Source organism: Narcine bancroftii, chromosome 4, assembly GCF_036971445.1.
Source record: "Narcine bancroftii isolate sNarBan1 chromosome 4, sNarBan1.hap1, whole genome shotgun sequence".
Lineage (NCBI taxonomy): Eukaryota > Metazoa > Chordata > Chondrichthyes > Torpediniformes > Narcinidae > Narcine > Narcine bancroftii.
In genome coordinates this window covers 297,371,381-297,393,538 of record NC_091472.1, presented here as the reverse complement: position 1 = coordinate 297,393,538, position 22,158 = coordinate 297,371,381, and the positions used below count along the sequence as shown (strand labels likewise).

Here is a 22,158-nt window from a genome sequence, read left to right as displayed (position 1 = left end):
GATGACTCAATGGGCACAGTGGAGTGGTTCCCTGAGCAGACCATCCAGGTCATTTGGCAGAATGCCTCATCACCAGTGCTCACAAACAAGCATCTGGACTTACCTGGCTGGCAGTGAGAAGAGCCCTCAGTTAAATCCTTCCTGCAAAACTGGAACATAACCCACAACACACGTTGCGCCGGAGATGACTGCAGTGGAGAGGACAAGTCTCTCTCCTCTTTGCAGAATGCAGATTTACCAAGTGTGTGTGGAGAACAATGTAAGGATCCTTGTCATGGTTCATCCCCAGCAGCAGCATGACAGAGGACTCTGATTTACGGACTCTTTCCAGGGATGGACCCAGAGTCAGGCATCCAGAACTGCTAGCAGACCATCAACTCAGAGAAAGATGCACTTTGGTCTGCCCAAGACCTATTGGTCTTGCTGCACACGGAGATGTCAGTGCAGAAATGCTTCAGACTGGCACATTGCGGGCTGCAGAAGAAGGTTCTAAGGAACACACTGTATGAATACAAAATTCAGGGTAGGAAGACACTTTGAACAATTTTCCTTTTGTAAATAATTTATTGTGAATTAAGTCTATTTTTGATTTAAAAATATATATGCTTGCCTCCTACGGATGCTGCAAGATCTGCTCGTTCCTCCATCATTTCTGTGTTTTTACGACAATCACAGCATCTGCACTCCATTTAGTTTCTCCACTACAAAATCTCTTTGAGGGGTGCCTACCCTGAAGAAGTTCTTCTCTCTTCGAGGGGAGTTCTGTGAGAGTTTTTCCTCACTGTTCCTCCTCTGCACTCCTTGCTCTCAATCTCTATGATGATGTACTCACCCAGACTTGCTTCCTCAGCCATGTGTCCTTCCCAGCTACTTATCTCTGCCACCATCTGGTATCCTGTGGATTCCTGCTCCACTTCCAGGCCTCCCAGATTATCCCCCTCAAGGGCCTGTGCTGCATTGACTATTGCTCTCTTCGCTTCTGTCGCCATGTCCTGTGGGCCAGTCTCACATCCATGTGCAGATACTAGTAGACAACCAAAGCTCAATACCTCGCTCAGCACTATCGGCCATGGAGATTTTCCACACTTCCTCCTCCACCGAATCCACCTGTCGGTTCTACACTCATCTGGAGTCCATCAAGGATCGGAAGCTGGCATCCCTGGAGACCGTTGCCTCTGTTACCACCTTTGCGGGTCTTCAACTTGGCCCTGGAGTCTTACAGGACTGAGCCTCCATCGTAAACTCCCTCTCTGGCCCTGACGACTGACAGGACCAAGCATCCATTGTGAACAATCTCTCTGGCCTCCCTCACCATCTTTGACTTCCCCAGCCTTATCCTCTACATCCTATATATAACCATATAACCACTTACAGCACAGAACAGGCCAGTTCAGCCCTACTAGTCTATGCCGTAGCAAATCCCCACCCTCCTAGTCCCACTGATCAGCACCCAGTCCATACCCCTCTAGTCCCCTCCTATCCATGTAACGATCCAGTCTTTCCTTAAAAATAACCAATGATCCCGCCTCGACCACGTCTGCCGGAAGCTCATTCCACATCCCCACCACCTTCTGCGTAAAGAAATTTCCCCTCATGTTCCCCTTATAATTTTCCCCCTTCAATCTTAAATCATGTCCTCTAGTTTGAATCTCCCCCTGTTTTAATTGAAAAAGCCTATCCACATTTACTCTGTCTGTCCCTTTTAAAATCTTAAACACCTCTATCAAGTCCCCTCTCAATCTTCTACGCTCCAGAGAAAAAAGCCCCAGTCTGCACAACCTTTCCCTGTAACTCAGACCCTGAAATCCTGTCAACATTCTCGTGAACCTTCTCTGCACTCTCTCTATTTTGTTTATATCTTTCCTATAATTTGGTGACCAAAACTGCACACAGTACTCCAAATTTGGCCTCACCAATACCTTGTACAATTTCATCATAACCTTCCAACTCTTGAATTCAATACTCCTATTTATGAAGGCCAACATTCCAATTGCCTTCTTCACCACACCATCTACCTGAGTATCAGCCTTGAGGGTACTATTTACCACAACTCCTAAATCCCTTTGTTGCTCTGCACTCCTCAATTGTCTACCATTCAATGTATATGACCTATTTAAATTTGCCTTTCCAAAATGTAGCACCTCACATTTATCTGTATTAAATTCCATCAGCCATTTCTCAGCCCACACCTCCAGCCTTCCTAAATCACCTTTTAATCTACGGTAATCTACCTCACTGTCCACAACACCACCAATCTTTGTGTCATCCGCAAACTTGCTTATCCAATTCTCCACCCCTACATCCAGATCGTTACTATATATAACAAATAATAGTGGACCCGGGACCGAACCCTGAGGAACTCCACTAGTCACCGGCCTCCAATTGGACAAACAATTTTCTACCACTACTCTCTGACACCTCCCATCCAACCACTGCTGAATCCATTTCACTACCTCTTTATTTATACCTGATGCCTCCACTTTTTTTCCTAACCTCCTGTGGGGAACTTTGTCAAAAGCTTTACTAAAGTCCAAATAGACAACATCCACAGCTTTCCCTTCATCAACCTTTTTTATAACCCCCTTGAAGAACTCAATCAGGTTTGTCAAGCATGATCTACCCCTGACAAAACCATGCTGATTACTCCCTATCAATCCCTGTACCTCCAAAAATTTGTAAATAGCATCCTTCAGAACACTTTCCATCAACTTGCCCACCACAGCCGTCAGACTTACAGGCCTATAATTCCCAGGTTTGCATTTGGACCCTTTCTTAAACAGAGGAACCACATGCGCCACCCTCCAATCCTTTGGCACCACCCCCGTGGCCAGTGACATCCTAAATATCTCTGTTGATGGCCCCACTAACTGTCCACTAGCCTCCCTGAGTGTCCTAGGGAATATTTTGTCCAGTCCGGGAGATTTATCCACCTTTATCTTTTTTTAACACAGCCATCACTACCTCCTCGGTTATCCTTATATGCTTCATGACCTCCCCACTATTTTTCTTTACTTCAACTGGTTCAACATTTTTTTCCCTAGTGAATACCGAGGCAAAGAAATCATTCAAAATTTCCCCCATTTCCTCAGACTTCTCACTCAGCCTACCCTCGCTATCTACAAGGGGTCCAATTTTATCTCTCACTAATCTTTTACTTTTAATGTACTTATAGAAACCCTTTGGATTTATTTTTACTCTGTCAGCCAAAGCCTCTTCATGCCTTTTTTTGGCCTTTCTAATTTCTTTCTTAAGATTCCTTCTACACTCCTTGTAGTCCTCCTTCAACTTCTCAGCTCCCTGCTCTTTATACTTCTTGTACACCTCCCTTTTTCTCCTAAGCAAATTTCCAATATTCCTCGAAAACCAAGCCTCCCTATGACTTCCAGCCTTTCCTTTGATCCAGACTGGGACATAACTACTCTGTACCCTCAAAATTTCTTTTTTGAATATCCTCCATTTTTCATTAACATCCTTACCTGAAAATATCCTGTCCCACTCAATACTCCCCAAATCCCTTCTTATTCCTTCGAAACTTGCTCTTTTCCAATCCAGAACCTCAACTTTAGGCCACTCTTTGCTCTTCCCTAAAACTACCCTAAAACTAACAGAATTATGATCACTAGACCCAATTGGTTCTGCAACATTAATGTCCGCTACCTGACCTAGCTCGTTCCCTAACAGGAGATCCAGTATTACACTGTCCCCAGTCGGTTCTTCTACTAACTGATTTAGAAAACAATCCTGAGCACATTTAACGAACTCCAGCCCATCCAGCCCTCTAACCGTATGGGTATCCCAATCAATGTGTGGGAAGTTAAAATCTCCCATGATCACTACCTTATGATTTTCACACATATACGTTATCTCCCTACAAATTTGTTCCTCTAATTTTCTTGGCCCACTTGGTGGTCTGTAATACACCCCTATTAGCACCCTCATGCCTCCTCCACCCCTCAATTCCACCCAAACAGCCTCACTGGTTGATCCCTCCATACCATCCTGCCACCTCACGGCAGTAATGTCCTCCTTAACAAGCAGAGCAACTCCTCCTCCCTTTTTACCCCCTGATCTATCACATCTAAAACAAATGTATCCTGGAATATTAAGTTACCAGTCCTGTCCCTCCTGTAGCCAGGTCTCACTAATTGCCACAATATCGTGACCCCAAGAATCTATCCATGCTCTCAGCTCATCTACCTTGTTCACTATGCTTCTTGCATTAAAATATATGCATCTCAGAGAATGACCCTCACATATATTCTCTTTTTTACCTTCTATCCTAATCTCCATCCTACCCTTGTTATCTTTTTTATTCCTATCTAGGTGGCCATACTCCCTGGACACTGCTCTCACACTCTGTTCCCCAACCCCCTGCCAAACTAGTTTAAACCTTCCCCCACAGCTCTAGCAAATCTGCTTGCCAGCACATTGGTCCCCCTCCAGTTCAAGTGGAGTCCGTCCCTCTTGTAGAGGTCCGACCTTCCCCAGAAGAGATCCCAATGATCCAGAAATCTTATCCCTTGCCCCCTGCACCATCTCTTTAGCCACGCACTCATCCTCCACATCCTCCTATTTCTACCCTCACTAGCTCGTGGCACGGGCAGCAATCCAGAGATTACTACCTTGGAGGTCCTGTTTTTTAACTTCCTACCTAATTCTACATAATCCTGTTTCAGGACCTCATCCCCACTTCTAAGTCATTGGTCCCCACATAGACCACGACTTCCCCTTGCAGAATGCTATGTACTCGATCAGAGATGTCCCTGACCCTGGCACCAGGGAGGCAACAGACCAACCTGGATCCCCGATCTCATCCCACAAACCTCCTATCTGTCCCTCTGACTAATGAGTCCCCAACTACAAGAATCCTATTCTTATCCTTCTTTCCCTTCTGAACCTCAGGGGCTGCCCCTGTGCCAGAGACCTGACCCCCATGACTCGTCCCTGATAGGCTGTTCCCCCCAGCAATATCCAAAACCGAATATATGTTGCTGAGGGGCACTTCCACAGGGGTACTCTGCACTGGCGCTCTCCCTCCTTTCCTCACAGTCACCCAATTCCCTGACTCCTGCCTTCTAGGGGTGACTGTCTCCCTGTAACTCCTCTCTATCACTGCCTCTGCTTCCCTTATGATCCTCAGTTCATCCAATTGCAGCTCAAGCTCCCTAACACGGTCACTCATTATATGCAATTGGGTGCACCTTTTGCAGGTGTAGTCTTCAGGAACAGCTGTGCAGTCTCTGATTTCCCACATCCCACAATTGGAGCACTTAACTACCCCAACTGACTCCATTTCCTCCTTTCTTACTATAATACCCTTTACTAATAAGCTCCTTCTTAGCCCCTGCTCACCGAAGTCCCTCGAGCCAAAGTCCCCACTCCTTCACTGGACCACTCACTCACTGCGCCGCTCCTCGCTGGCTGCTCCCTCCTTTTATTAGCCCCTTACCAATTAACCCCAATTAACTCCCGATCCTGATCCACCCCATCTTCCTAGACCATCCCATCCACCCCATTGACCCCTCCACACACTTCAATCCTTGCCTGACTTCCCCTACAACCTTCTCTTCTTGGAGATGGAACACTCTGTCCTCAGTTGGAAGCTTCCCCTTCCCCAACACCTCAACAATTACTGTGCACGCCATGATGCCCACTTCTACAATCAGGATTCTCCACCCCACTCCAACTAAATTTATTTTATTTAAATTTAGACATACAGGCCATTTCAGCCCACAAGCTGGTGCAGCCCAATTACACTCAATTAACCTACAACCCCAGAAGGAAACCCACGCAGATACAGGGAGAGCGTACAAACTCCTTAGACTGTGTGGGATTTCAACCCTGGTCACATTTTCTGGCACTGTAAGAGTGTTGAACTAACCGCTACGTTAACCGTACCAGCCACTAACTACTGACCCCCTATCCTACTTAAATCTTCTACCTCCTCCTGGCCATATTGCTCCAGCCTTCTGCCTACTTTGGACCTTTATATTTCTAACTGCCACCGCGACATTAACTGTCTCAACTACATCATTCCCCTCACTCATTCCAATCTCACTTCCTCAGAACACCTTACCCTCCACTCTCTCTGCGCTAATCCCAACCTCGCCATCAAACCCGCAGGCAAGAATGGCACTGTGTGGTCTGGCACACTGACCACTGAAGTCAGACGACAACTTTAAGACACTTCTCCAACTGGACCCCTAAAACTCATTAATCCACTGTATCGTGCACCATATCTGAACTCATCACTTCTGGTCGTCACTCTTGCACAGTCTTCAACTCCATTGTTTACCAACCCTGCATTGCTGGTTCTACCTCTTATCAAACATCCTCCACCCCAATTGTCCTGGCAGACCCATTGATTCACAAGCTCCTGCTCCACCAAACTGGTATCTGCTTACCTCAATTCTGTTTTATCCCCTTTGTCCAGATCCTCCCCATCTACATCCAGGATTCTTCACAGGCCTTCCATCATTTCAACAACTGCCTCATCTTTACCATGAGTATCCAATCACTATTCACCACCATACCCCATACCAGAGGCCTCACAGCCTTTCATTTCTTTCTCGACAACAGAGCCAACCAGCCCCCCTCCACCACCACCTTCCTCCAGCTGGCAGAATTTGTCCTGACTCTCAATAACTCATTTGACTCATCCCTTTTTCTCCAAGTCAAAGGGATAGCCATGGGTACCCTCATGGACCCCAGCTATGCCTGCCTTTTTATTGGCTATGTGGAGTATTCCATGCAAGAAGTCAATACAGGCAAGGATCCTCTGCTACATGGATGCCAACTTTGATGCTACCTTGCACCCATGATGAGCTGTCGACTTTATCCATTTTGCTGCCAACTTCCACCCAGTCCTCAAATTCACAGTCCATCTCTAGCAACGCTCTCTCTTTTCTCGATCTCTCTTTTCCCATCTCAGGAGAGAAACTGACATCAGACACCTTCTACAACTCACCAACTCCCACAGCTACACCTCTTTACAATCTGTCCACTGTAAGGATTCCACTCCTTTCTCTCAATTCCTCCATCTCCGTTGCATCTGTTCCCAGGACGAGGTCTTCAAAGCCAGGTAAATCAATGTGGTTTCTCCTTTTTCACCATCAACTCAGCCCTCGCCAGCATTATCCCATCACCTGCACAACTGCCCTGGCCCCCTCTGCCCCTAGACGCAGCAAAAACAGGATTTCCCTTGACATCACCTACCACCCCACCAATTTGTGTCATTTCCACCACCTACTATGTCATCCCACCACCAGATGAATCTTCCCCTCTCCACCTTCCACTGGGATTGCTCCCTTTGTGACTCCCTTGCCCAGTTCTCCCTCTCCACCAATTTCCCTCTTAGCACCTACTCCTGTGACTTCAGGAGATGGTGCAACACCGCACTTCTGAATCTTCATCGGTCACCTAGTGCATCCAGTGCTCCTGTTGTGGTCTCCTCTACATTGGGGAGACTGGATGTAGACTGGGAGATCATTCTGAGCACTTCAGCTCTATCCACTACAGTAGCGGGGATCTCCCAGTGGACATCCATTTCAATTCCCTGCCCCATTGCCTTGCCAACATGTCTGACCATGGTCTCATGACTTGCAGTCTGAGACCCACAAATTGAAGGGACAACATCCTGTATTCTTCTGGGGCTCCTCCAACTGGAGGACATTAACATTGACTTCTCTGGTTTCTCAGCCACCCCCCCCCCATCTTTTCTTTCTTCTTCCTTTCCTCCAGCGCTACATTAATAGAGGCACCCCCTCCTCTGATCAGATCTGAGCCTCCCTTTTGTGGGCTCTTATTTGTCCAATTATCACCTGTGCTCCTCCCCCTCCCATTTCATCCCTTCTCCCCCATCCCATTTATTCAGGTCCCTGCCTGATTTTTGCTCATACCATGAAGAAGGGCTCAGGCCCAAAATGTTGGTTATATATCTTTACCTCCTATGAATGCTGCAGTACCTGTTGAATTTCTCCAGCATTTCTGTGTTTTCAGTACAATCACAGGGTCTGCAATTTCGTGTTTCACTCAAAAAATGTAAAATCAGTTTGACAGACCTCATGAGCAATGATCCAGAAATAATATCTCTTCAGAAACTGGCAAGCTCAGCGCCCACCAAATCTATTTGAATATATGCCTGTTTTTGCTTGTACTTAATAAAGGACCCAAGCCCCAAAATGCCAGTTACTCTTTGCTTATTGTGGATGCTGTATGAGCTGCTTAGTTTCTGCAACATGTTTGTATATTGCATTGGACCCCAGCATCTGCAGACGTTCTTGTTTAATTTAATACATATGGTTTTAGTTGGAGGGTAGAATTTGAAAAGCTATGCAATTCTCCAAAAGTCAGGCCTGGGCTTTTTAAAAAAAAAACTCTTTTGCCTTTTTACATTTATTCTGCTTTCTTTCTACCACTTCCAGTGGAAAATAATGGAAAACCAGATGGTGCCAGGTCTGTCTTGTAACAGTGTACACAGAAATGTTTTTGGGAAGATAAATTGGGAAAGGTTTGTTAGAGTAGGTCACATGCAAACACTTTAATACAGATCTTATTTGAAATACTGGAGACATAGTGGCTTCTTACACCTTTTGCAAGAGCTTTGAAGAGTGCTCTAGAGACCTTGCTAATGGATTATTGTTTATCAAGGCAATAGATGGAAGAGCAGGCTGGAGCTGCTATTGTCTGCAGGAGAGTTTTGCTGTTGTGAGAGGGTCATGTGGTTTTGTAAGCAGAGAGAGTCAAACAGGCTTTCTCTCAGAGTGTGTGTGTGTGTGTGTGTGTGTGTGTGTGTGTGAGTGAGAGAGAGAGAATCAGAGATCACTTGAGAGTGTCAGCCAGCAGAAGTTACTGGGACTGAAACAGGACAAGCTGGCAAGCTTTTGGAAGACAGCCTGGTCAAAACCCTTGTGGTTCATGCAAGAGGAGAGGACTAGCAGTCTAATGTTTCACTTGGAATAAGGGAAACAAAAAGGAACTCTGTGGTGACCTGAAAAAAAGAGGTTATCATCTGGAGAACCCTGATGGGGAAAGTTTCATCAGCAAGACACTGAGGTGACTGAGGGAAGTACCTCAGTTGTGAATGTCATGGAACAACACATCTCTCACTGAAAACCAACAAGAGCCTACCTGAGTGGTAACCATTTACCTTTTGAGCACCAAAGCCTAGTGAACTTTATAAATGTTAAATTCTGTGCACAGTATAAGAATTGCCTGCAACCAGTGAACTTGTAGGAATGAGAAATGAGATTGGACTGTGAACCAAAGAACATTTCTGAACTTACACACTCATGACATACATGTACACTTAGAATTAGAAGGGGGTTAAGTAAGCTAATAGTGATAAGTTAAAGTTTGATTTTGTTTTCATGTATAAAGATAATTAAAAGCAACTTTTGTTTAAGTAACCATTTGTCTTGGTGAAATTCTATTGCTGCTGGGTTTATGGGTCCTCTGGGCTCTTAACAGTCTATTAACACATGGCTGGTTGCAGGTTTGACACTCGTACCTGAAAGAGGATGTACAAGCACTTTCTAAGAGTCTTTCTGCTCCTTCTTGCCCTACAATGATAGTTTAAATACATTTCCAGCTTTCAACTGGTCCAGACTTTGTGAGCTAGCCTTTGTGCTTTGAAGTGCTCTGTTGATTCTCATCCGTTTTGGAGCCCATGGTGGGCTCTGGGATTGAGCAAAAAAAATCAGAGGAACTGAGTGGGTTCCTCCAGCTGAATCTTTTCTCCATTTTCCAGCATCTGTGCCCTGTGTCTCAATGTCTTATCCCATCACCTGCACAACTGCCCTGGCCCTTTGCAATGGGGAGAGGTGAGCTGTCACTCCAGAGAACTCCTGTTCTAACCTCTGAATACCTAAGATATTGTCTTCAATTTAAATCTTCAGCATAGGTTCAAGTGCCTTTCATTATCTTATTAGCCTAGTGGATGAGGATGGTTTTTACCTGATTATAACTGATGTTTTCATTTTAGTCAGATATTTATGTGTTGTGGTTCAGATAGACAAAGATTCAACTTAAACATTTCTGTATTTTAATGTAATTTAGGGTATTGCTCTGTTTGCCTATTCTGAAGAACATTACATATTTTAAATCATTTATCCTGCATTGAAATAGCAGAGGAATGATATATGTACACATTTTGCCCAATATTATTTGCATCAGTAATTTATGTGCAAAAGATATGCTAAAAAATGTATACAAACTTGAAAGATGGATTCTTTTTGACCTATCAATTCAAGGTTCAAAGAGCAAAGAGATGCCACCAGTTTTCACCAGCAAACTAAAAGAGTGCATTGTGAGTGAAGGCCAGGATTTTGTGCTGCAGTGTTCTGTGAATGGCAAGCCCCAACCTCGCATTACTTGGCTTGTCAATGGTAAGAGAAACTTTTTGCAAATTTTTAATTCCTAAAGTTCAAAAATGTTTCAAATACTCTTGATTAGCTTGTGACTGTGAAGATTTGCCATATTCTTCTTTGAATTATTGAATGGTCTGATTACAGGTCATTGTTACAGAAACATAACTTGACCTGGTGTCAGACACTGTCACTAGAAACTGGTGGTTTGGATAAGATGCTGCAAGTAGCCCACTGCTATGCGATAAATTCTGATGATCCTAAAATATGGTTTCACCAATTTCTTGATGATCTGAAATGTGGAAAGTATTTTATATACTTCTTGATTGCTATGAGCAAATTTGGAATGTTTAATAAAAAAAACTGACCAAAACTTATTACAATGTGATGAAGAAAATGTAGGAGTTTGTTTGCAATGCAAATTGTAAAGTTTTAAGATGTTACTACAGGTACACAATCCTTTATCCGGAACCCTTCGGGGAGCAGTGTGTTCCGAATTTTGGATTTTTCTAGATTTCAGAACAAAAGCTAGCTGCTCCAGATTTAAGGTCACCCAAATTGTGCTACCTTATCCACCCCCTTCCAGTTGCGCTGGCATCTCTCTCTCCCCCCCCCTCCCCGCCCGCCCGAGACTCACTGCCATCTCTCTCCCCCCTGCCCGCCCAAATTGCACTACTGTCTCTCTCCCCCAGACCACCCAAGTCGGCTGCTGTCTCTCTTCCCCCCTCCCCCACCTGCCCAAGTCGCACTGCTGTCTCTCTCTCTCTCTCCCTCTGCTGTACCAGCACCAGGAAAAAAATGCCTGTTTTTGGAGCTTTCTGGATTTTAGATGTTCAGATAAAGGATTGTGTACCTGTATTTGCAAATAGTTCAATATGTTAATGAAAATGCTCAACACAAAATCTCAACCTGCTTATCATTTTTTCCTTCAATACAACATGATTATGATCTTAATTCCTCTTTTACATTCAAAATAATCTTAATGTGTTGTTCGACTTGCTTTGAAGTTTTAGTTCTTTTATTCAAGATTTCTTTGTTAAATTCACAGGAAGTTCAAATGGAAATTTAAACAACATTCAAGTCCAAAAATACCTGTCCTTTTTTTCTAATTTAGCCGTGAGGCAATGATGAATTGGATGATCTAATTTTAAATCCTTAACTACAAGAGTAGTTTTAGTGAACATTTAAACTGCTGAATTTGATCTGCAATGGTGTAATTCTAACATGGTGCCAGTAGGTGTCTCCATTTAATTGGAATACTTGGTGCAAGGAAGCCTTCACAATGCTGTATCAGAACAAGTTGCCATTTTACAGCTGATCAGTTTTTTCTTATGATTTGATAATCTTGTCCTATGCTAGCTTGTAGTTCATTGGAAATATTTGGGGCGATTTCTATTGTGTCTTATTATTAAATTTTACCTGCTGTTGCTTCATTTGCTATTCTGAACAAGATAACAAACCAATTCAGGCTCAAGATAGTATTTGATGTACCATCAATAATCTCAAAAAGGCTGAAATTGTGAAACTATCAGGCTTTTATTAACTGGAACAACTGTCAACCTCATTGACTGATCGAAGCAAAGAGAAAGGGGAACATGCAAGGGGTTATAGGTAAGATCAGCTTCTGGAGGTATGTCCAGCCAGCAACAGCCAATCATGGTTTACCACAATATTACATAAGAAAATTACAAATTGATTATTATTTATGATGCATAAAATGTTTAACCATTTATTCTGGCTAATAAGCATCCTGTTGACTATCTGTTCTGTGATCTTAATTTGTTTGATGATTCTGTTGCATCGTTCTTGATGCAAGTCTGATTGGAAAGTATTATTTGAAGTAATCCCAAATATGCTTATTGTATGGTGCTTTCTTCAGGACCAGTAAACTTCATTGCCTTGTCTTCCAAACTGGTCGATTAAAAGTGCAGAAATGTGTGAACCTATTCACTTTGAAAGGGGATAAAATAGATAGTGGCTGTAAAACCCTAAATTTTAAATGAGATACAGAAATAGAAACTGAGGGAGTAAGACCAGAAAATATTGGAGCAAAAGTAGGCCAGTCGGCCCATCGAGTCTGCTCTGCCATTCCATCATGAGCTGATCCATTCTTCTTCTCAGCCTCACTCCCCTGCTTTGTCCCTATAACCTTTGATACCCTGACTATTCAGATACCTTTCAATCTCTGCCTCAAATATGCCTGGCAACCTGGCCTCCACAGCCACCATGGTAGCAAATTGCAAAGGTTCACCACTCTCTGGCCAGAAAATGACAAGATCATCAAATAATAAAGTTTAATACAAAGTACTAGATGAGGAGCAGTCCATCATTCCCACAGGGTTCAAGGCCGCCACCACCAATTCGCTACCCAGGAAGGTCACTTAACTAGTGACCTATCTTGGACACTTAGTATCTCCTCACTTGTCAAGAAGGCACAACAGCGAATCACCTCCTGAGAAGATTGAAGTGGGTTAGGCTACCGGTCACCATTCAGTCAACCTTCTACAGGAGTTCCATCGAGAGTGTACTGGCCGGCTGCATCACAGTGTGGTACAGTTTCTACAGAGAAATGGATTGGAGGTCAATCCACAGGACCATAAGAGTGGCAGAGAGGATCACTGGAGTATTGCTCCCCACACCACCCACCCTCCTCCCCCAACAATCATCATAATCTACAGGGATTGTTGCCTGAAAAGGGCATACAAAATCATTGAGTACCCCATCTACCCTGCACACAGCATCTTTCAGCTGCTCCAATCAGGGAAGAGATACAGGAGGATCAGAACCAGCACCTTCAGGCTGAGGATCAGCTTCTCCCCACGGGCAGTGAGAATGTGGAACTGCTCACCCTCACTATTCGAGACTCTCAATTATACAAAACAACATCTATCTATCTATCTATCTATTTGTTCATTTATTTTTATGGATTAAAAATGCTTGTCCTGCATATGTATTATTTATCTGGATGTGTGTTATGTCTGGTTGTTTGCATGTTTTGAACTGAGAACAGAAAATGCTCTTTTGTCAGGTTGTACTTTTACAATCAGATGATAATAAATGTGATTAGTTGTGAGCTTCTATGACCTTGAGGTTGATGTAGAATGCAGCAGATTGAGAAACATGGCATGTCATTGACACCTGGCAAGATCTAATGGCTGGGAAGTTGAGCCTCCTCTCCATGCCGTGAATAATCCAGGAACAAACAGCTGGCTGGAACTCACCCAGCAGATTTTCTCCAATCACTCTCATGACAGCCCTTGTAATCTGACTCTAGCTCAGGTAGGATGTGATACCTTTGAAGATTCTGTGGGAATAGGTATCTTGCAAACTGGAACGTTTGTGCTTCCAGTCACAAAATGCCTTAAGTGACGAAACACACACATGATGACACAGATACATCATTGAATGAATAGCTTAGTGGCTTATTTGTAGAAGGGAAATAAACAGTCGGGCACATCTTTGGTGACTGACAACCATAAATGTTCTATCTAACTTTCCAATTGGTGTGATTTCAGCTGTTAATGATTAAGTACAAGCTTCTTTGGGTAAAATTGATTCAGAATTCTGTAGCTGTTGAAGAAACGGCTCCATCTGGTCCATTTTTGGGGTTATTCTTTCTGCTTTAATCTATCATTCACTCAACAGTCTCACAATTAGAATATCCTAAATACTGTATTAAGCTAAACTCGGAGGCTCTTTAATGGTTCAGATTTTGCATTTTGCTCAAATAGTGTGAGAAATTGGATTTTAAAAAGGTGGTTTATTTTACAAATAAGTTGGTTGAAAAGGAGAACAGATGGCATCTGTTTGATGTGACAGTCCCACAGCAAGAATATTACAGATGGAGCTAAACCACATATGAAAGCAGAATATGTTGCAAATACAAAGAAAATGAGGAAGCACATGTGGGAAGAAAAACAGAATTTTAAAATTTTGAGTCAACAATTATAGATATTTCCTGTGTTATGAACCGCGTGTAATGAGCAGAAATAGGCAATGAACCAGACAGTGTTTAATTTTAAAACACTAATTTTATTTCTTACTCTTAAATTATAGTCTTAACTCTTAAACTATCCTTAACACTAAATCTATCCCCTATGAGCAGGTGTTGCGTGCGTGCGTGCGTGCGTGCGTGCGTGCGTGCGTGCGTGCGTGCGTGCGTGCGTGCGTGCGTGCGTGCGTGCGTGCGTGCGTGCGTGCGTGCGTGCGTGCGTGCGTGCGTGCGTGCGTGCGTGCGTGCGTGCGTGCGTGCGTGCGTGCGTGCGTGCGTGCGTGCGTGCGTGCGTGCGTGCGTGCGTGCGTGCGTGCGTGCGTGCGTGCGTGCGTGCGTGCGTGCGTGCGTGCGTGCGTGCGTGCGTGCGTGCGTGCGTGCGTGCGTGCGTGCGTGCGTGCGTGCGTGCGTGCGTGCGTGCGTGCGTGCGTGCGTGCGTGCGTGCGTGCGTGCGTGCGTGCGTGCGTGCGTGCGTGCGTGCGTGCGTGCGTGCGTGCGTGCGTGCGTGCGTGCGTGCGTGCGTGCGTGCGTGCGTGCGTGCGTGCGTGCGTGCGTGCGTGCGTGCGTGCGTGCGTGCGTGCGTGCGTGCGTGCGTGCGTGCGTGCGTGCGTGCGTGCGTGCGTGCGTGCGTGCGTGCGTGCGTGCGTGCGTGCGTGCGTGCGTGCGTGCGTGCGTGCGTGCGTGCGTGCGTGCGTGCGTGCGTGCGTGCGTGCGTGCGTGCGTGCGTGCGTGCGTGCGTGCGTGCGTGCGTGCGTGCGTGCGTGCGTGCGTGCGTGCGTGCGTGCGTGCGTGCGTGCGTGCGTGCGTGCGTGCGTGCGTGCGTGCGTGCGTGCGTGCGTGCGTGCGTGCGTGCGTGCGTGCGTGCGTGCGTGCGTGCGTGCGTGCGTGCGTGCGTGCGTGCGTGCGTGCGTGCGTGCGTGCGTGCGTGCGTGCGTGCGTGCGTGCGTGCGTGCGTGCGTGCGTGCGTGCGTGCGTGCGTGCGTGCGTGCGTGCGTGCGTGCGTGCGTGCGTGCGTGCGTGCGTGCGTGCGTGCGTGCGTGCGTGCGTGCGTGCGTGCGTGCGTGCGTGCGTGCGTGCGTGCGTGCGTGCGTGCGTGCGTGCGTGCGTGCGTGCGTGCGTGCGTGCGTGCGTGCGTGCGTGCGTGCGTGCGTGCGTGCGTGCGTGCGTGCGTGCGTGCGTGCGTGCGTGCGTGCGTGCGTGCGTGCGTGCGTGCGTGCGTGCGTGCGTGCGTGCGTGCGTGCGTGCGTGCGTGCGTGCGTGCGTGCGTGCGTGCGTGCGTGCGTGCGTGCGTGCGTGCGTGCGTGCGTGCGTGCGTGCGTGCGTGCGTGCGTGCGTGCGTGCGTGCGTGCGTGCGTGCGTGCGTGCGTGCGTGCGTGCGTGCGTGCGTGCGTGCGTGCGTGCGTGCGTGCGTGCGTGCGTGCGTGCGTTATACCCAAACCATTACAGTCCAAGCCAAAGTCTTGAAAGTTACTTCAAAATTCAAGTCTTTCAAATTCAGTGTTGAAACGCAGGCCTTTGAAATTTGATGCCCAGAATTAACGTTAAACTGATGAAAAAACTGGTGATGTGGTTGCTACAGACTCATGAATTCTTCTTGTGTTGCCTTTGAAGAAATTTCCATCCACGTGAGTTGTGGTCATAACACTCCTGGTCCTTTTATAGGCAAGACTCGAACTGGGCGGCCTTCACGAAGCTTTCAAGACCCTGGCACCGGTCTCTCCAAGTAACTTCACTGCTAATCACAATCAAAATGAAGCATTTTGCTTCCCTAAAAGACCCTCCTGGCACAGGTCAATCCACCGAAAAGGTCCAGTCATTCACATAGCATGCTTTGCCCTGAATTTCAGAAAAATAGCTGGCCAGAAAAGCTACTTCAAAGAGCTGTTTTCTCTTCAGCAGTCAGAACGGTTCTCCCTTGCAAAATCACAATGTCTTTGCAAAAGTATTGAATCTGGAACAGACTGTGACAAGCCTTCCCTCAGTTCTTCCAATGTATTGAATTATCACTGGGCCATGACTTGTGTGAAGTTATTTGTGACCATTCTGTCCTTCCTGTCTATATTGTCCATTACAGTGATAATCCCATTTTTACTAAAATAGGAACTCGTAATACATGTAAGTGATGCATAAGGTATGCATTCAAGCAGAAAATAACATGAGCAATCTAATAAAATCGCAGGGTTTTGTGGATTGGAAAGGATTTCCTAGCCCTCTTACTTTATTCATTTAGAACAGTGGTTTTCAAACTTTTCTTTTCCACTCACATAGCAGCATGGTTGGCGTAGCAGTGAGTGCAATGCCTTTACAGCGCCAGCGAATGGGACTGGGGTTCGAATCTCTCAATATATGGAAGCAGTTTGTATGTTCTCCCCCTGTCTTCATGGGTTTCCTTGAGGGTCTCTGGTTTACTCCCATCATTCAAAATATACTGAGGTTTGTAGGATAATTGGGTGTAAATTGGACACCATGGACTTATGGGATGAAATGGCCTGTTACTGTGCTGTATGTCTAAATTTTTAAATTTTAAAATAAACTTTAAGTAATCCTTATGCCACAGTTCCTCTGTGATTAATAAGGGATTACTTAAGGTGGTATGTGAGTGGAAAGAATAAATTTGAAAACCACTGTTTAAATCATACCTAATTGACTCATTATGTGCATGGATTCATAACTCCAAAGGAAATGGGCCAATGACAATTTTTCTCAAGCAAAATATTTCAGTAACCTTTATTTTCCCCACTCACTCACTTTAAGTAATCCCTAGTAATCATAGAGCACTCGAGCACAGAGGTTACTTAAAGTGGTATGTGAGTGGAAAGAAAAAGTTTGAAAACTACTGATTTAGAATGACCCTAATCAGCCTTGCATCTGCCCCCACGATCCCTCAATCCAGCTTGGAGGTCCAGTTGCTTCCTTCTACTGCCAAAGGCTTTCCTTCAAAAATTCTCCTTTGATAGGAATTCTAGATGTTGGTCATGATTTGCTTTTGTATGTGTGTGCAAATTTTCAGGGCCCCTCTCGCACCTTCATAAAATCACTTTAGTATTTCTTATTTTCGAAGTCATTGTTCTCTAACCTTTTGAAACTCAACCTTTGAGACAATCGCTTTAATGCTGAACTCTCTCTTTCTTTCTTAGTGTTCACAAACACCCTCAGTAGTATTATGAGTATGATGTTCTTTGCCTTGTAAGCTGGTTGTGTTGGTGCTTTGTTCCTCTGCATAGGTTTGACATGCCTGTTTATCCTTGGCTCTTTGGATACCCTTCATGGAAAATATATTTTCTTCCTTCACTGTAGTATTCCACAATAGCCTATATATTATATCAACAATTTCTTAAGCTACTTTGTCAGACATAAACTACTCGAGTGAAGTCTATGAATAACAACATGATAAAGTAGGAAACTTCAACCTTACAAAGTGTTGTCTAAGAAGAGACAAAACAAAGTTTGAAATTTCTACTATACTAAAAGAGTAGGACAAAAGGGCACAGGTTAAAGGTTCCAAGTTAAATTTAATACAGATGTCAGGAAGCTCTACCATATTGGGATAATATGAACAGCAGATGGAATGAGTTTCCAGGAAAGATTTTTTTGAGGCCAGCACATTGAAATCATTTCATAAACGGGTTTGGTAACAGGAAGCTGATAGGGTTTGTATTCTCAAAGTATGAGATCAAATGCCAATTGTGGTTTTCACCCCTTGATTTTATCTTTTTGAACCATGGATTACATATTAAATATCAATAATATTTTACTCTCATAACATATTTTAAGCTTTATGCAAAAGTATCTTTATAGAAAAATTGCATGGATTGGACCTAAAGTTTAAAAGTACTTAGCATCTTTAGGGTACAAGAAGAAAATTTGGAGGAAGATCTTGGTTTCACTAAAATCCCCATTTTATCACGTGATGTGATGCTGCTAAGTGAGAGGAAACACAGACAATTTTAGCTCCCATGACTCGTTTTCATTTGACTGATGGGCTACTCTCCCACTCATGTCAGGAATCAGGCAGACTGCCAACAGGATGCACATACTTTCCACCGAGCCCCCTGAGTCGTATTTCAAGTGAAAGCATGCTCCTTAAAGCAAGAGTCTGTTCCTTGCTTGGATTTTTTCATAACCACCTGTAGAGTAGACTCTGCAAAAAGACAAGTTGAAAGTTGCTACTAGATTTTTTAAAATTTTGCTCTGGAGGTCCTTGTGGAGGGGGAGGTGAAAGAAAGCAGGGACATAGTTTTGTAAGATCAGCAAAGAAAAACCTCTGGTCACTTTGGATAAAGGGAACAGATTGAGTCCATGTCATTAGCTTCACATAAAATGCAAAATATATCATGACTCCACAAAAGTAGAAAAGGCATTTCTTCCCCTCATCCCTTATCTCCACTTGCCTGACAACATTCTCTCAATTCTACATTCTCAATTCTCAAAGGTTCCTTCTCCCTCATTGCACCTTCCAGTGGACATTCAAATTGGAACACTGCAACATGTCTACTGTTCAGTTCAAACACATTTACCCACTTCCCTCTCTCTTTGCACATGCTATATCTTTCACTATCACCAACGGCTCTCATGCTTCTTCCAGATCTCCCAGTTACCTTCATTTTGTTTGCTGCCTCCTCCAAATTCATTGTTGGATTTTTATCTGCCTCTCAGCAAATGGACAACACCCAGTAGCCTTGCTAACCTCCACTTCTCTTGCAAATGTTACTCATTAACTCTCACCACTTTCAAATTATCCCTCCATCTAACTCAATGTTTCGCAATCTTTTTCTTTCCACTCACATACCATTTTAAGTAATCCCTATGCCATAAGTGCTCTGTGATTAGTAAGGGATTGCTTAAGGTGGAATGTGAGTGGGAAGGGAAGTGGGAATCACTGCTCTAGACCCAATTGTTACTGAAATATTTTGCTTGAGAAAAATTGCCATTGGCCCATTTCCTTTGGAGTTATGACACCGTGCACATAATGAGTCAATTAGGTTCGATTAAAACAGTGGTTTTCAAACTTTTTCTTTCCACCCACATACCACCTTAAGCAATCCCTTACTAATCACAGAGCACCAATGGCATAGGAATTACTTAAAATGGTATGTGACTGGAAAAAAAAAGCTTGAGAACCACTGAACTGAAACAAACAATGATAATCAAGACCTCCTGGTAAGCACATACTGTGTGACAAATGAAAAACAAATCTGCAAACCTGGAAATGTTCCTGGAAAATGAATCCACAAAAATATTGTATGATCCACTTACTTTTCTTTACTTTTTCAGTGGCTTAGTAAAACATCATAGAATCATGGAGTTCCTCAGCCCAGAAATGGCCTTTAGGTCCCAATTTGCCTATGCCTTCCAAGCAAGTCCCATCTGCCTGTGTTTGGTCCATATCCCTCCAAGCCTTTCCCATACATTTACCTGTCTAAATATCCTTAGAAAGTTACAATTGTCCCCATCACTATGTGAAGAAGGTGCCGTTCATACAATTGTCCCCATCACTATGTGAAGAAGGTGCCGTTCAGCTCCCGGATAAATTTTTCACAACTCATCTTAAATCTCCAGTTTTAGATTTTCCTCACCCAGACATAAAGACTATGATTTGTTACTTTATCTATGCCCTTCATGATTTTCCAAACCTCTATTAGATTTCCCCCTTAGCCTCCTACACTCGAAGGCAAAAAGTCCCAATCTATCCAGCCTCCCCTATAAATCAAGCCCCTCCCCAGTTTCAGCAATGTTCTCCTGTCTTTTCTGCACTCCTTCCAGCTTAATGAGATCTTTCCTACAGCTGAGTGATCAAAATTCCATTCAATTTGCAACTTTCCTACAGCTCCTAAACAAATTGTCCTGATTGTTGAAAGCAAGTGTGCCAAAACCCTTTTTCCCCACCTTGTCTACCAGTGTTGCCAATCCCAGCATATTTTATGAGCTAATCACAAAGGCAAGAAAGGCTTGGGGTTGGACATGGAATCATGAAAACTTGTAGCACAGATGATGCACAGTTAGCCCTTGGAGCTGGATTGTGCTGCTGACCAGGCACAGGGAGTCGTTGGCTGACTGCAGTGAGTGGCTCTGTGCATTCCCAAATTCCACACCTTCAAGTTGAATCATGGAAGGTGGATACTCTACACATCTGGCCCCTCCCTTTGCCTTTGTGCTCCCCTTTCAATGATAATGAGAATTTCTACTGATATCACAGAGGGAGTGAGCTTGAATCATTTTCTGCATTCCCTCCCATTACTTTGAATCTATGTTTCTCATTAGTGATCTCTCACCTAAGGGGAATAGATGTTTTTCTTATTCACATTTTCTTATGACATTCTCCCCATCAGGTCTGTACAGGTTCTGTAATCTAATCTCTTTCACAAAGTCACTAACACGCCTCTTATTCTTCTCATGGCCTATTAATCTCACCCCAGCATATTTTTGAGATTTGGGAGGAAACCACAGCATCTATAGGAAGCCAGAGCTGTCACAGCAAAAAAATGTTCAAACACTACAGAGATGGCACAAGAGGTCAGAAATGAAGTTGTGTTACTGAAGCCACGTGGAAACAGCATTGCCTGCCGAATCTCTGTACCTCAGCTGTGCTGCCCTCTTTAATTTTATTCGCCTTGATTAAATCTTCTCAGTCATTGCTCTATAAAAACCAAACCAATTGTGAGGGAACCAATACCTCCTCATAACTATAGCTCTTGAGTCTTTACAACATCCCCATAAGTCTCCTCTGCATCCTCTCAAGTGCTTTCATGTTCTTCTTTGGTGATAGGAACTGTGAACCTACACCCTAACTAATGCTTTATATAGTTCTAGAACAGCCTTCTCATGTCTTGAGTGTTGACATCAGATACTCTTTCCACCCTCTTAACTGCCATTTCTCTCTATTCTCTTCAGCTTAGTATCTGATCATCTATCACATATTTCTTTATTTTCCATAGAACTCAATAGCACAAATAGGTCATTCAGTCTTTCTAGTCTGTGTCAACCATCATTCCACTAGTCCCATGACCTGCTCCCATTTCATAACTCTCCAGACCTCTCTCATCCATTTATTTATCCAATTTATTCTTAAAACTTGCCACATCAGATGTCAGCTTATTCCACACTCCCACCACTCTCTGAGTTAAGAACTTACACCTAACGTTCCCTTTAAATCTTTCCCCTTTCAGTTTAAAACTGACCTCTTGTATTTATCTTCCTCAATCTAAGTGGAAAAAGCCTACTGACATCCACTCTGTCTCTGCCTCTCATAATCTTGTAAATCTCTATCAAATCTCCCTCTTTCTTCTTCGCTCTGAGGAATAAAATAATAACTTGTTTAATCTTTCCCTGTAACTCAACTTCTAAAGACCCAACAACATCCTTGTAAGTCTTCTCTGCATTCTTTCAATCTTATGGATATCCTTCCTGTAGATAGGCGACCAGAATTGCACACAATATTCCAAATTTGGCCTCACCAATGTTTTAAACAACTTTAACATAACATCCCAACTTCTATACTCAATACTTTGATTTATAAAGGTTAAGCTGCCAAAAGCTTTCTTTACAACCCTGTCCAGCTGAGACGCCACCTCCAGGGAATTATGTATCTGTTCTCCCGTATCTCTTTGCTCCTCTACACTCCTCGGTGCCCTACCATGCTACCATTTACTGTGTATGCCCTACCTTGTTTTGTCCTTCCAAAATGCAACACTTCACACTTGTCTGCATTAAACTCCATCGACCATTTTTTGGCCCATTCTCCCAGTTGGTTCAGATCCCTCTGCAAGTTTTGAAGATCTTCCTCGGTGTCCACAACACCTACTA

At 44.2% G+C, this 22,158-nt stretch overlaps 1 protein-coding gene across 10 annotated transcripts in view; it reads left to right on the top strand.

The window, feature by feature from the left end:
• Positions 1 to 22,158, top strand: part of LOC138762131 (myosin light chain kinase, smooth muscle-like) — a 309,201-nt gene that overhangs the window by 159,038 nt on the left and 128,005 nt on the right. For all 10 annotated transcript variants that reach the window (XM_069935544.1, XM_069935546.1, XM_069935539.1 and 7 more), the window contains one exon: positions 10,251 to 10,385. In XM_069935544.1, coding sequence (XP_069791645.1) covers positions 10,251 to 10,385 — 135 coding nt within the window. The remainder of the gene's footprint in view (positions 1 to 10,250; positions 10,386 to 22,158) is intronic.